The sequence below is a fragment of the Centruroides vittatus genome, unplaced genomic scaffold, assembly GCF_030686945.1.
Source record: "Centruroides vittatus isolate TY-2023 unplaced genomic scaffold, ASM3068694v2 contig_694, whole genome shotgun sequence".
In the NCBI taxonomy this organism is placed as follows: Eukaryota; Metazoa; Arthropoda; class Arachnida; order Scorpiones; family Buthidae; genus Centruroides; species Centruroides vittatus.
The window spans coordinates 33,253-49,347 of record NW_027122438.1 but is presented as its reverse complement, the minus strand read 5'-3'; the positions used below and the strand labels follow the sequence as shown (position 1 = coordinate 49,347).

The 16,095-nt window shown below is 27.5% G+C and overlaps 1 protein-coding gene across 1 annotated transcript; it reads right to left on the bottom strand.

Moving 5' to 3' along the window:
* Positions 1-2,697: 2,697 nt before the first annotated feature.
* Positions 2,698-15,173, bottom strand: LOC136980349 (leucine-rich repeat-containing protein 45-like). Its single transcript, XM_067276441.1, has 20 exons — positions 15,066-15,173; positions 14,782-14,921; positions 13,198-13,259; positions 13,052-13,122; positions 11,278-11,365; positions 10,494-10,584; positions 8,569-8,703; positions 7,697-7,809; positions 7,582-7,622; positions 6,938-7,018; positions 6,719-6,854; positions 6,465-6,542; positions 6,270-6,381; positions 6,094-6,164; positions 5,934-6,026; positions 4,469-4,565; positions 4,324-4,385; positions 3,971-4,078; positions 3,161-3,308; positions 2,698-3,097 (listed from the first exon to the last, which is right to left on the bottom strand). Exons 1-20 carry the CDS (start codon positions 15,149-15,151, stop codon positions 2,862-2,864), a joined length of 2,049 nt encoding a protein of 682 aa, XP_067132542.1. The 5' UTR covers positions 15,152-15,173; the 3' UTR covers positions 2,698-2,861.
* Positions 15,174-16,095: the final 922 nt, after the last annotated feature.

Here is a 16,095-nt window from a genome sequence, read left to right as displayed (position 1 = left end):
ATTCTTGAAATTGCAGAGGCTCTAGAACAGATTGGAATTGAAATCATTCAAACATTTTGGCAAGCTGTTGATTTAGACTTTGCATTTGGATTTTGGGAGTGAGATTGAACCATGAATGCAAGATTGTCTTCTCAAAATAGCCCTTGACCCAAACATTCAACCAACTTATTTTGATCCTAGACCACTGTCATATGTACCCAAGTTGTTTGGCTTTACTCTTTGAATGCAAAAAAGGTGATAGGAGAAACAACTTTCATTTTAGTGACTGTTGCCATAATGGAAAAGTAAAGTTGTGTTCTACCCATTCTCATGAAGTTCTTGACAGCATTCTGTGTGGAAAGAAACTCAACTTCTCAAGAATATCTAAATACATCCAAAGGTACAACAGTGTGTTGTCAGTTGCATCCTTCATTGCCAAAGAGACCTAGCTCCAGCAGGCCATGGATCATAAATTTTTAAGATCATGAGCAGCCTCATTACAAATATGGTCTTTTATATCCTGACAGATCTGAAGAGTAAGTATATGCTCAGCTTAACATTATAGACACTGAAGAAGCAAAAGACATCAGAATGTCTAGAAATGCAACTTGCAATCCAGAGCTAATAATACTGCATGACATGATTGTTGATATGAACCTCTTTAGATGCTGTTACAGAATGATGACAGAAGTTGAGCAGCAAGAACAAGAGCAAGCCATGATTGAGGACTCAATCATGTATGTATACAAGAAATGCTATGTCGAGGTGATCTCTATAAATCTGTAACCCAGACAACAACTCACTAACATTTGATGAAATGAAGTGTCAAGCCATTTTATGTCCAAAGATTTTCACTGTACAGATATAAATGATAAAATTATTGCCATCTGAAAGAGAGAACATATTTGAGCTTATACAGTAGTTTCCAATCACCAGAATGTGTACACGAGATAGCCTATAGAATTTCTGCATACAATTGAGATGAGTGGACTTCCACCACATGTTAACATTAAAAACTGGAGCTAAAGTCATGCTCATAAGGAATCTTGACTGTAATAAAGAGTTGGTTAAAGGAAAGAAATTAGTTATATGTTGAACAAACAATGCTGAGATCCTTATGGACAAATACTGCAGAACCATTCATACGCTTCTTCAGATATCATTAACTCCAAGTGATAGCATTTTTATTTCTACAGTTAAGCAACTTCATCCTGGCATTTGCCATGACAATGAACAAAAGTCAAGGACAGACTCTGTACAGTTGGTATTTATCTACCAGAGCTACTTTTTGGTCAGGTATACTTTGTGGACCATTCCAGATCCAGATCATAAAAATCTGTAGCGGTAAAAATTTCACAGCCAGATCTCAACAATTTGCCTGCCTATGAAGGATGGACTCAAAATATTGTGCCTCAAGAATTTTTGAAAATAAGTTTCAATTAAAATGTCAAACAGTATTTTTACAATTTAAAAAATAAGAAACCGAGTTGTCTTCAAATCCATCATATCCAATCACCAAGAATAAAACAGCCTTCCTTTGCAGATATGACTCTGTTAGAGGCTATGCCTCTGCAAAATTATCATCAGTGAATGTTTTACATAATTTTACAGAAGCATAGCCTCTAACAAAAAGTTGTCTCTTCAAAGGAAGACTTTTGTTCTTGGTAATTAGACATGGCAAAATTGAGGACAACTTGATTTATTTTATATTTTTTTAAATCCTGAAATAAACTTGAATGTCTGACTGTTAGTAGGTCAGAGTTTTATTTGCAAGGTGATTGGCATGAGGTAGGCCCCCAGTACCATCACCATTACTCCAAAACCCCTGCAAATTGAAGTTGGTTGGTCTTAAGAATTCTAAATTGCTATCTTGGGACCCAAATGCAAAATTAAAGGAAGCCTCATAGCACTGGGAACAGACAGATGTAAATCATTCATAGATGAACCCGGAAAAGCATTTGCTATACTCAGGGCCAGATCATCGCATAGACAAATGAGACAAATGTCTAGAGCCCGGATTTTTGAAGGGCCCAGTAAAATTCTATTTTGAAAATATTTGTAAATAAGATAGTTTACTTTTCTGTTGGACAACTGTATATAATAAACAAAATTATATTGCTTTTTGTATGGTTATTGTGAATTCTATCAATAAAATCTAAAGAAAATGTGTTCTTATGTTTCTTCTTGTGGGAGAGGGAAGGAGCTCGGTAAGAAGAAAATGTCTAGGGCCCCAAAGTGGGTTAATCCGGCCCTGGCTATACTGATGATTTTTGTGCAGAATGACAACCAGTGAGCTCATTTAAAATTTGTTTTTTAATTGAATAAAACCAAGTTTGATGGGTTCCTGCTAGTAAGAATTGATTTAAAACAGTTCAACTGTATTCATTAATCTAATCAGTCAGTTTTTATATATTTATATTAGGATATTATTAATAAGAATTTATTTTGGGAAAATTAATAGTTTTTTCCATATTTTTAAAACTGTTACATTAAAGAGCAAATTTTTTGCTTTTTAATATAATGAATTTTTATATGATTATTCTGTTTTGGAAAGTTCAAACATCTGATAGTGAAATCTTATTTATCATTACACAATACTGTAGTTTACTTATTACAAGTATTGAAAAATAACAAAGATTAATTTTATAAAAATTTTTTTTAAATAAACAAAGTCTGGCTATCATTTAAATCCATTCTTTCATAAAATTAACACATTGATTTGATTCATCAGAATTCTTTACATTTTATTTTAAAACTTAAAATATTTTGATAAATTTGATAATCTGTTTTAGGTAATAATTTTGTATTCAACTTGTATAAAATGATTTACTGCTGAATTTTAACATGATAAAAATAATTTTGAAATTAAAAATTATTATAAATTATTTTTTTGAAAACGGAGTGGAAGTTAATCCTCCAGAAGCAAAATAGCTGGTAATATCCATTCGGGGAACATTATCCATATAATTCTTGAAAGCAGAATACAACTCTGAAGCTCTGTTAAGTTCTTCCTGCTGTTTATTTTGTAATTCAGTTTCCTTTGTTTGTAATATATCCTTCAGAGTATTAATTTGATGATCTTTATTAACAATATTTTCTGAATATTGGTTTTGAAGATCTGAAATATAGAAATAATTAGAATAGAAAAATAAATGTAAGAAAGTTATTAAGAAACACTTACTATTGAGGGTGGTTTCTAATTCCAAAACTTTACTTTGTAAATTGTTATTGTTATCTTTTTCTTTCATTAACTCATTATGTTTATCTCTGTTTTCTGTTTCTGAAGTAGTAACTATATTTCTTAATTCACTTTCTTTAGAAGCTAATTGCTATAAAACAAAAGCAATAGAAATATGTTTTATATATTATTGAAATTCTTAAATCATCAATAAGATATTTAATAATTGAGGCTAAGTGTTAGCAAAATCTCTTCTGTGTGGCTTAGTGAATTGCCACTAAGCCAAAAATATAAAAAATGAGGGCTGTGACTTTGTCAGTTTGACTCCACTGTATATCAAAACAATGTCCCACAGAAAAAAAAGGGCATTGCTTGCACCTAATAGAAAATGGGTGCCAAAAACAAACAAAGCAGTTGACAAGTGAATGTAAGGATTGCCTCTTCTGGGCCCAGCAGGTGCAAAGATCATCCCTTTCTTTCTGGCAAGTGCAAGAATCACCTCTCTGTTGTCAACAAGTTAAGGATTGCCTTCCTACATGAACAGCAACTATTCTTTTTCTGATCACACATTCACTCATTCTTTCTCTCTCAATCTCACACATGCATACCTGAGTGCATGACATGTTTGAATGTGTAAGAGCATGCCCTTACACATTCAAACACATGTCAACACTCAAGTTAGATGGAGTGAAAGATAATTTTTATATATTAATAAAAATTAAAAAATGCAATGCTCTCCCTCAATTCTATTGTAATATGACAAAGTTGTGCAGTGTCCCTTGTTTATAAAAGACATTGAAATTTTATTTTAACCTCTTTCAGTTGACTGACTATTTTCTGTAGATTTTCTTTTTCTATTTCCAAGTGTTCTTTCACAGACTGTAACTGTGTAATGTCAAATTCCTTCTGGGAGATCATTTTCTATGAAAAATAAATTTTAGTTTTAATTATAGTGATTGTTCAATATTAGAATGAATTTATATAAACTCAGGATTACAGTACAAAGTACAGTAGTAGTAAAGAATAGTACAATTAAAGTAAAAGATACAGTACAGTAGTAAAGAATAAAAAAAATATCAATTCTACAAACTATATATTTTTTCCAGATGATTAATATATGTATCCTGTATGAAGTACATTTCTGAAATGGTATTCACTATACTCACGATTTGATCATCATTTTCTTTTTGTAATGTATGAACTTTTTCTGAGAGCTGAGAGCACTGTGCTTCCTAATAATTCAAAGCAATTTTTAGTTTTTATTATTTTTCAAGTAATTGTTTAATTATAAAATTAAATAAAATTTATAACTTGCCATTTCTTCATGAAACTTTAATCTTTGTTGCTGAAGTAGTTCTTCAGTCTTAGTTCTCTCTTCTACAAGTTTTCCATTAAGATGCATAATTTCCTACAATTTAATAACAGAATATTTTATAAGTTTACTAATATTTCATGTAATATATTTTTTTTTTATTAGATTAATTATCAGGAGAAATTTTAACATATTTTTTACAATTTGTTTTTTAATAATAAATATCTGAAGATAAATTCGTATTTGAAAAATGTTTCTATATACACTCAAAACTGTTTTTGTGCGGTCTTTTTTTGTGCGATTTTTTATTTGTGTGATTTTTTGTGTGCGGTATATGAATTTCAATCAAATTGGTATACTGCATAAAAATAATTGCACAAAACACATTGCACATATAAAAAATCGCACAAAAACAGGTTTGAGTGTAGTTGGATGTGAAATAGTGATTATGCTAAAATATTGACTCCAGAAATAATTATGTTCAAACCTATTTCTAGCCAAGTATTCTGAATCTACACACAATTATTTCTAAATTATTAGTTAATTTCTCATTAAATTTATTGACAGATAAATATACTCATACTCTAAATTTTAACAAAGCTTGTTTTGTCATTGGTTAGTAAAAACAAAGAAAAAGGATAACTATAAAATTAAATTTGAGTTGGTTTTGGATTATTTGTAAAAATATAACTTATAAAAAAAATCTCTTCATTTTTACATATAACTTTAAAATCAAACATTATTAAATTTATTTCTACTTCATTTTATTCTTATATTGTAAAATAGAAATAATTTAATTTTAAAACAGTATAAGAATTTATTTTTCAGGCAATAAAGCAATATTTGAAAAATATTATTTTGGGTTATTTTCTCCTTTTTCATTTTCCTAAAGCTTTTAACATCTATTATGAAACAGTAAGTGATATTAGTTGATGGCATCTTGTGAATTTTGTGTGTTTAGAAAGCTAAACAAGATATGGGTGAATGTCGATTTGCCAATAATGACCAGGTTCAGGTAATTCTCTGCTGGCTCCATGACCAAGGAGCAACTTTCTATTGTCAAGGCATCAAACAATTAGTGCAACATTTTGACAAATGTTTACAGCAACTGGGTGATTATATAGAAAAATAGTGTGGTGTATGTGTGTGTCATATTGTATGGTAATGCTTTTCTCAATAAAGTATTCCTGACATACATTGTTTGAATGTAACTTAGTTATTGAATGTTCCTCATAATTAGTAGATCTGTAATATTTTGTATAAAATTATATTATTTTAAACTGTGAAAGCTACTCAACAAATATGATCCCTATTTATTAACTAGTAAGCTAAATGGATTATGTACAGTATATGATACTCATAAGTTGGTTTTTAATTAATAATTTAAAAATTAATCTGCAAGAAATTTTTTCAGTTTTCAAATATATAAAAACAAATTTTGTACTAAAGCCATTAAGATTTTACTTTTTCAAGTTGTGTTCTTTGCATTTCAAGTCGCTGCAAATTTTCATTTAGTTTCTGTTCTATTTCTTCTATGCCTTTTTTTGCATTTGCAATCTGACCAAAAACAAATTATTAAAAAATTTTTTATTAAGAAATAATTTAATTTAAATTAAGTATTTACTTCATCTTGTTTTGATTGTTCTACTTCCTTAATTGCTTCATTTTGTTCTTGTTTAATTGCATTTATTTCCTCTGAAAACATTTTAATATTTATAAACATTTGATTTATTTAGAAATATAATTCAAGATGAAATATCTGCATAATTTTAGCTGAAACAATAAAATTTTTTAAAATACCAGCATGGATAACTTCTGAATGTTTTAGCTGTATTTCTAAAGATGCAATAGAAGTTTGTAATTTCTCTATTTTTGATGTGTGAATCTCATGAGTCTTTAAAGCACATTCTAACTAGTAGAAAAAAATTTTGATTTAATAATTTCATTGTTGTAAATTATATATATGATATGATAGAAAATTCAAAAAATAATTACTTGAAGTTCTAAAGATCGCTTCTCTTCTTTTATTGCATCTATTTCAGCAACAATGCTTGCTTCAGCATCCAATCTGTCCTAAATTATAAATAAATATTATATCCTAACCTATTTTCTATAAATATTAGATTTACAAAAAATGTTTCTATTTTGAAATATTTTTAAAACAGATGAATGAATATTCTCAAAATATTTTAAGTTTAATTGAGAATATACTAATAATAATTATTAATAATTGTATAACTTAAACCAACTTTATTTTCTTTAATGAGAAGTTTTTGTTGTTGGTTCTTCAATTCTTCATTTTCTGCTTTAAACTGTGCTAAAAGTTTGTTTGCTTCTTTATTTTGCTCATGAATAACTTCTAGATCATTTTGTAATTTATTAACTCTATGAATTTCATCAAATTTTAAATAAATATAAAACATATTTATTTATTGTACAAAAACATCTTAAAGCATTTTATATAATACCTTTCTACCATTGCATCAAAAGCAATTTTCTTTTCTTTTAATTCACTTTCTAAATCTTTAATGTTTCTTATTTTGTCTCCACTTGATGTGATTCATATCAAATATTTTAAAATAATTTTATAATATGGTTTTAATATCTTATATTTACAATTAAGATAGAACTTTAAAAATTGAAATAATAACCTGCTACTAACAAATACATAAACTTTTGATGAAATTGTATGCTAATAATTGAATATTTATGTTAGATATATCAATGTTAAACATATCAATAGCCAAGTTTAACAGCAAGTTAATGATTTTCATTAATGATATGAACATATTTAACTCGGTGTTGAACTTAGCTATTGATATGTTTAACATTGATAGATCTAATATAAATATTCAATTATTAGTACACAATTTCATCAAAAGTTTAAGTTTTTGTTAATAATAAAATGTTAGAAATTGAAATAAACTAGCAGATGTTTACATTTTTCAAAAATTTTCTAGAACACTATTAATTGAAAATGTAAAAGTTTATATAAAAATCAAACTTTTAAAAATGAATATTAAACATAGCAGGTGTTTTCTCTAAAATGTTTAATTTTAAATTTATTGTAAAAAATTGTAAATTTTTTCTATCTAAAACTAAAAGAAATTACCTTTCCTGAAAAAGTTCTTGTGTACAGCTAGGAAGAGTTTGCTGAAATATTTAAAATTACATATTATTTATTGTGGAATATGATAATATATTCTCTTAAATGAAAATGAGAATACCTGCTCTAATTGATAATCTTTTGTAGTTTGCATCTCATCAGTAATTTTTTTAGTTCGTGTAATCTGTTCCTCTTGCAATAACTGCATTGTACAATTATTGTTAAGGGCAGCAGCTATTCAAAAGCATTATATTAATAACATTAATAACTTATGTTTATATTTTATAAAAGCAAACTGTAAGATGCTCTATGCATAAATTTATTGAACTTAATGAATCAGAATAAAAAATGAAATCTTAAAAAATATTATATAAATTTTCTGAAATAATACAATAAGATTAAAAATATGTTTATGAGAAGCAAACTGAAATTTTTGAAATATAATAAATAAATTTGAAAAAAGGGCAAAAATAACATTGACTTAACTGCACAAATTTAAATTTTATATCTCAAGAACAGTTATTGCATCAATAAATATACAATAGAAAAAGTATAATGAGAAAAGTTAAAGAATTTATCCCAGTTTTATTTCTTGATTAAAAAGTCTTAATTATTATCTATCAACACACAAGTACAGTATTCTTTCTCTCATCAGAAATTTTTCATTATTACAAATATACATATTTTTGTATACATGGAGGACATTTTTTTAGAATTTATTTTGAACTTGTAATAATTTCTTTATTTTTTACTCCTCACAAAAAATGATGTCATTAAGTCCCAAATGCATTTTTACATTTCAAAAAATAGATAGATATTTTTTAATTTTCATTTTCAGTTCAGTTGTTAATTTACTCCATAGTTTCATCAGCATTTATAATTTAGGTTAGGTTTGTTAATTAAGGTTAGGTTTGCTAATAAGTTAATTATAAATATATAAGTATAATTTGTACTATATTTGACAAGAAAACAATTTGAAATAAACATATTTGCCTATTGCTTGAAGAACTTCCTCACTTATTTCTGGGTTACCAGTCAAATCCAGATGTATCAATGATTTATTATGTTTCTTCAAAATATTTAATAAAGCACAAGCTCCGAGTTGACCAATTAGATTCCAGCGTAAATCTAAATTCAAATTATTATTTTAAGAATTTATACTAGTCATAGAGAAAATATTTATTAATTTTCATATTAATTTGTATGTTGTGATAGTCACGCGAGTGTGCAACAGTCCAAGAGAGACAGTACACAAAAAAAATAACAACGATTATTTTTTTTTTCACGTGATTAGTAAGAGTCGGCATGATTTCCAGTTTTGATACCCGATACCAATACTGGCCAGTGTCAATACTTTAAGACCAATACTAATACCTGTATCAATACTTTAAAACTACTCATGATACTGGTATTGATATTTTTGTGATATCAGGGCAATTCCCTACTTGTGATAAATATTAATAATAGGTTTGTCTAGTTTAGATCATACTTTTGTAGATATTTCTTGAATTGTTGGACTATATTTAACTAACTTAATATTGTACCAGGAACAGTAATAACCTCATAATATTGTGAATTTGTTTCATGAAACTGGAAATAAGGAGAGAGACTCTTGAAAACAAATTATATTTCCTCCATCTACTGCAGCTACAATAGACAAGCAATTAAAGCAATCAGCTTTCAAAAGTTTTTGATGTTGTTGTTTACATTTATCATAAATTTTAGATTCTATTAATACTAACACATTCATGTTTATCATGCAGTAGAAAAAAATTCTCAGAATACTTTGTAAGCTAACAAAAGACAAATTGTCTCTAATGATTGTTTGTCTTTGCTGCATAATCTTATAGAAACATAATTAACTTCAAGAGGAAAACTATATTCAAAAAGTTAAGTAAATAAAGCAAATCTGTATAGTATAATTATATTCAGATGTAAAGTTTATTCTGAAAGATCAGTTGTAAAGCACAGAGTTAAAAATGGCATGTTTATTCATTCAATAGAAGCCCTAATAATTTTCAGAATAATTTGGAGTTCATCTATGAATTATGTAAATTGAAATTCATTTAAAAAATAATTTAAACTTAAAAGAAAACTGAAGTTTACCAACTGTTATGCTTTTCTGTTGTTAGCTAGTAGGTTATGCCTCCTTTAGACGAAAACAGATGGTAATTTGAAACAGAGAGCTTTATTCTAACAATGTTTTACAGCCTACAGTTTTACATCTTGTCTCCACTAACATGATGGTAAAAAGTGCATGCCAACAAGGGACAGTTTTTTCATCACACAAACCCTCATTTTTCAATTATTGCAATGTCTTTACACCAACAAAATTCATTTTGTATATGATCAACATGTGGCAAATTGGTTGTGAATAGTAATTATCATACTGTTTTAAAGTTAACAGTTTACTGAATTTTACAGAAAAATTGTTTTTGATAAATTTATTTTTAAAATTAACAAACAATTATTTATTGTGGCATCATCACAATGCTGGGCTGCAATTTTTAATCATATTTTAAAATTATTTAACTTAAAATATATGCTCTCCATCTCAAATTAGTTGTGGCTTGCCTCTGTACATCATACTTTTCCTTTAACAATAGAGTCATGCCAGCCATCTATCTAACACCTTTCAGGGGAAATTTTTTAATTGAAATAATATGACTTGTTTGCATTGGAAGTTTGTTTATAGTTAATTGGGGCCTCCTGTCCTAAGGTTTCCATATATGGTCTCATCTTTTATCTATTTAATGATGTTCTCAAGATAAAGGAAGGTCAGACAATAGACAACAGTGGGAATTTATAGATCTATAGTTTTTGCAAATTGCAGCTCAATTAATTTAGAGATAAGTTAACCTATTACTTGATCAAATTAAAATTATTAAATATTTACATTTAAAATAAAATATTCTTACCTATAGATTTTAACCCTTCATTTTTAGAAAGAGCACCAGCAAGTGCAATTGCACCTTCATTATTAATTAGATTACTTCTCAAATCTAACACCTATGTTTAAAGAAAATAATCATTTTTACTTGTTATAATTATATAATAACTTTTTTATCATTTCAATACAATGAAATCAGCATGAATTAGAACAAAAATTACTTAATAGAGTTTTTTTCTGTTAACAGGATGCCAGCTGTAACTTTAATCCGATATTCAATACTATTGTCTGCTAAGACTATCATATTTAACCATTTAGCCCACATGACTGTGCCAGCTTCAAGTAGCCTACTTGACTGTGGAGTACTTGATGTTATATAGTTTCAGGGGTGTGGGAGCTCACTCCACCCAGGCACTGAGGTGCTAGCAATAGTGAGCCCTGAAGCACACATCTACATACAAAGCATGTAGAATAAGCAGTATATTGATACATGTTAGAAACTGACATTTGGAGTCAAATATCTTGTGAAAGGTCAACAATTCTGGAGGTGGTGTGAAACCCCTCATTCAGAGCTTGAATCTTACCTGTTGTTGTACATATCGGCTGGCATCCCGTTAACAGAAAAGTACCCTTAATCGTATAATCTATTTATGAATTATTTTACAAATAAATCTAAGAAGAAACAAAAATGTATAACTACTAATATATTTATAATGCAATATTTTTATTTAATTATTGGTTTGTTTAACATAACTTATATTATTAACTTAATTGTAAGTTTGGAAGAATAAATATATATATAAATATTTTACTTTTAAAGTTTTATTCACAGCTAAACCTGAACAAAATAATGTAAATGCATCTTGAGATTTTCCTAAAGAATTCCATTCCAATGATAATCTGAAAATAAACATAAAATTCAAAAATAAAACAAACAAGAATACAGATAGTTTTCCAATAAATTTTTTTAAACTTACAATAACAAAAGCAAAACAAAAAAAAATTAAATGAAATTTTTATATTATACAAAATATAATTTTATAAGTCAAATCATGTTGTTGTTTAGAGCAGTGTTTCCCGACCTTTTTGGATTAGTAACACACTGAATTTAATTAGATTCCTTGACACACCATAATTTTTAAAATAGAAATGTTTAAAATTCTTTTCTAATTAAAAACTTGTCTATTTTATTATCTGCTTAAAATTTAAAATAAATTACAGTTGATTTTAAAAGTTTTGATAATAAGGAAGTTAAACTTACAAAGACAAAAACTCACAATTTTACAAATATACTATAAAAATAAAAAGACTATTTGAAACAATGCATAAAGAACTAATATTGGTCTTTAAGCTGATAAGCTGCAACATTTGTAGAAGCTCTGAAGAGTTAGTACACTGGCAGATGCAAAGACATATGCAACTTTTGTGAGGAGGTACTGCATATTTTGCAACAATTGGCATTTTAGCAAATTCCTCCTCTTCCCTTTGGTTGGCCAGTGGTAAAAAGATAAAAGGTAAATGAAATTTTAAAAAAGAGCTTATTCAAAATTCTAAAAAAATATTTAATATTTCATCAACACACCTGAGACACTCTTGTCACACACAGGTTGGGAAACACTGGTTTAGAGTATTATAAGTTTTATTAATATTAGAATAAAATAATTTTGAAATTCAAACATTCAATATGAATAAAAATGAAATTTTATCTTCAATCTTTACTTTATATTTTGGATTTTAATGTTTACCAAACAAAATTATATTCTATATTACTTGAATAATTCAACAAACAATAATTTAACTTAAAAACACAATATTCTTTACATAATATACTTAAAACTTATTTTGAATCTATTTAATATACTATAGTCAGGAGCGAATTCTCTGGGCTTGCTTAGCATGCGTCGCATGCTTAAGAGAAAGTTTTGACTGTCAATATACTTTTTATATGAAAACAAATATGCCAATAATAATTTATTCTAATGTGTCAACTCTTTTATCATTTGTGTTTGCTTTTACATTAACAGCTATTGGATAGCCATTTTAAGTCAGTGTGATGCTTGCAGGAACTCGATCGCTTGCTCGGGTAGAGGTTTGCTGCAGCAAACAAGTTTGCACACATAACGTCATTTAAAGCATTTAACATGGCCAGATTGTATAGAAAGCTTGCAGCACCCAGTCAGCATACATGCATTGTGTACAGGGCGAATCTGCATAGGGACTAATAGGGCTTAAGCCCTAGGCCCCCAGTGTCAAAGGCCAACAAAAATTGAATTATCATCATAAATTTTTAATACTTTTTCATTATTATATATTTCATGTGTAAATATAATGGGCTTTATAATAGTCCATATTTTTTTATTTGCATCAAATAATGCTTCTGCCTATTGTTTAGTGCTAGAGATAGGCCTATTATTCTTATTATAACTTTCGGCATGCACAAAAAGTTTGGTCAGGATTTGCCCGTCTATAGTGTTTATGAAAATATACTGTCTTTCATTAATTTTTATAAGAGAACATTTTAAGATTATATACTTTTATCATGAATATTTAAAATTAAGTTTCTATTCTTTTTAATTTATAACTTACTGGTGTAGTACTTTATTATATGTTAGCAATTTGCCTATATCTTCAGCATTTGCTCCTTTCAAACCATTTCCCTATAAAAAAATCATTTTTAAAGTAATTAAAACCTTTTTTTATTTTTCAAGTATATCTCCATAATTAAAATTTACTTTGAGATGTAAATGCTGCACAGCTCCATTTAAGCAAAGTCCATCCAATATAGCTTTTATTCCTAAAAACAAAATCATAGCAATTACATAAAATATTATTTTTATTTTATAAAAGTTAACAAAAATTGATATTTGAAATTTTAAAAATATATAGTCTATCAGAACTTGATGGGACTAGAGATCTTTTGGATAAGTGAAATTTTGAATAATCAAGAAACTTGTTTTTGTGCTTGAGTATATTAAGCACTGTGCATTTAAAGTTTCATGAGCAATACAAACTGTAATACAATTATCATACTTGATTGTAAATTAATTTGTTCAAAATTTAACTTAATTTTATGAATTACATGTATATATGATCTAGTTTTGTATAATGATTTCCAGTTATGTGGAGAGTTTGGTCTCTGTATTATATTCTATGACATGTACTGGGCTATACTTATATTTTTAGCATTTCAGATATATGAGTTTTAGATAATCAAGTTTCTAGTGTATTACTACATTATTAATATCCATATATTCTTTCATTAATAATTCTCCATATTTTATATTAGAATCATACATCAGGTACAGCTCTAAATATGATAATAGACATTCTAGCAAACGAGGGTTAGATCAAGAGAATATAAGATATCTTGATCAAAACTCTTAACCAGTATTCAAGATGGAATGATGAGTTGTCACAGTGACATTTTATCAGTAAAGTTAGTTCTACAGATTTTAAAGTCAAATAATTACTTATGTAATTTGTAGATGAGAACAGTGTGGCATGGAAATTAGACACAAAGATCTAGAAAAATGCTAGTGAAGCAGCATGATAGATCTCCAAGAGAAGTTCATTCTAAATGCTGTATCATTATTGCAATTTGTGCTTCTTCAAAGGTGATAATGATAATTTAAGGATAATTTACTATATCCCTATTGATAAAACAACCTGTTCAGAACTATACAACCATATTAATATTGCAAATATTAAGAACACTAGTTAAGGAATCTTATGAAAGTTTTAATCAAGATTAAAATTTTTCAAAATATTTCTTACCTCAGATCGTAACTTGAATAAGGAATAGTTTTTCAAAAAAAAAGGCCACAACTGATTCAAATAAACAGTTTTCCCCAAGGAAAAATTTTTTATATGAGCCAGAGGAGAATCAAGGGACCCCAGCACTCCAAAGAAAAAGGGGGGAAATATTTTAAAAATTTTCAAAAATCCTTTCCTAATTAAAATTAATTTTTTTATTTATATTGTTTTGTCTTCTATTTCAATACTGCTAAATGAATTAGTGCTCACATAAGATGGGAATTTTATTGAATCTACATTAAAAATTTTTTCTATACAACAGGACTCCGACCAAGATTAAATCCTTGGTGAGCCACTGGTTGCAAAAAGTACACTGAAAAACTAATAACAGAAATTTTGAAAGGTACTGTACATGCAAAAATTTTATGGAAACTCATTGCTAGTTTTAATAAATACTGTTGTTAAATCAGTAAATGTCTGGATGATGATAAATTTTTTTTAACATATTACAATATCTGATATTTGTATACAGTATTAGAATATCTGTAATGTTTATAATTTACCTTTACATTGTAGCATGCAATTACAGAAACACAAGTCAGTAACTGAAAGATCATTTTCCAATATTTTACCAAGAATAAAACAAGTGGATGCTGAAAGAGCACAGGTTGATAAATCTAATGAAATTCTTTCATCTCCAATGCTGAAAACAATTAAGTTTTAATAATAAAATACTTTAATATAATGATATTTAAATAATCATTAATTAGTAATGATTTTAAGTAAAGCATTAATATAAAATGATAGTTTATACAGTTTCAGAATAGACCAGCTAAGAAGAGCTCACCCTTTTAGATAACCTAAAATAAGGTCTTGTGGTTCAATTTCATATTTTCGGCATAACTGTTTGTATGTTTCTTTAAAGGCTTCCATTTTTTTAATGCAAAGTTATTGGCTAGAATTAAATGCTTTTAGTTAAACGAAAATGATTGATATTATTTTATGAAAAAACTGATCATAGTATCATCGATTTTATTAATATGATTTTATATCTTCCTACAATAAAGTATTAAACTTATTTAAAAAATAATTTATTTGAATTCTTTTTTAGAAACAATTATCATATATTTAAACATTAAATTCTTAACATTGAATAATAATAATAATAATAATAACATACTGTAGTTTATTTAATTTTATGATATAGTACAGTTAATAACAGCATATATTATTTTTATAATTCACATAAAACTTAATTTTTTAAAAATTATTTATATGACATTTTTTACAGAAACTCACAGTTTTATATTTCTTTTTAACCAAACCCTCTATTTTCTAAGATTTGCTCTGCAATAATGAATGGAATTTTTATTCTTGGGATATTTTCAATTGTGATGTCATCAAAGTTTTTTCTAATTTATAAGTGAATATTGTTTACATATTTTTTAAAAAATTGCTATATAAAACATTGTTTGTTTAGTTAAGTTATGGCAACACAACACTTGGGTGATCTGCCTAGGGGAATGCCTTCCGGGAGATTTTTAAGGGTAACTGGCTCCTATTCAGGCGTTACAGATGTGAAAACCTGAAAAACTCCACATGGCCAGCCCATCCTGGAACCCACAACCAACCTCTCAGTGTCCCACTTGGCCACTGGTAGGCTGTTGTATAAAACATAATTATCATTATGGTAAAATAAATAACAACTATAAAGAATTTAAAACAAAAACTTTACGAGTGATCTGAATAATAAAACTTTAAAATTCAGTTCCCTGCATAACTATGGATTGGACAAAAGGCCTACCTGAAAGACTGGTGACACTTTTGGTAGGCCCTTGAAACAGATGTAACTCTTACTGGGGCTTACCAGTGGGTCC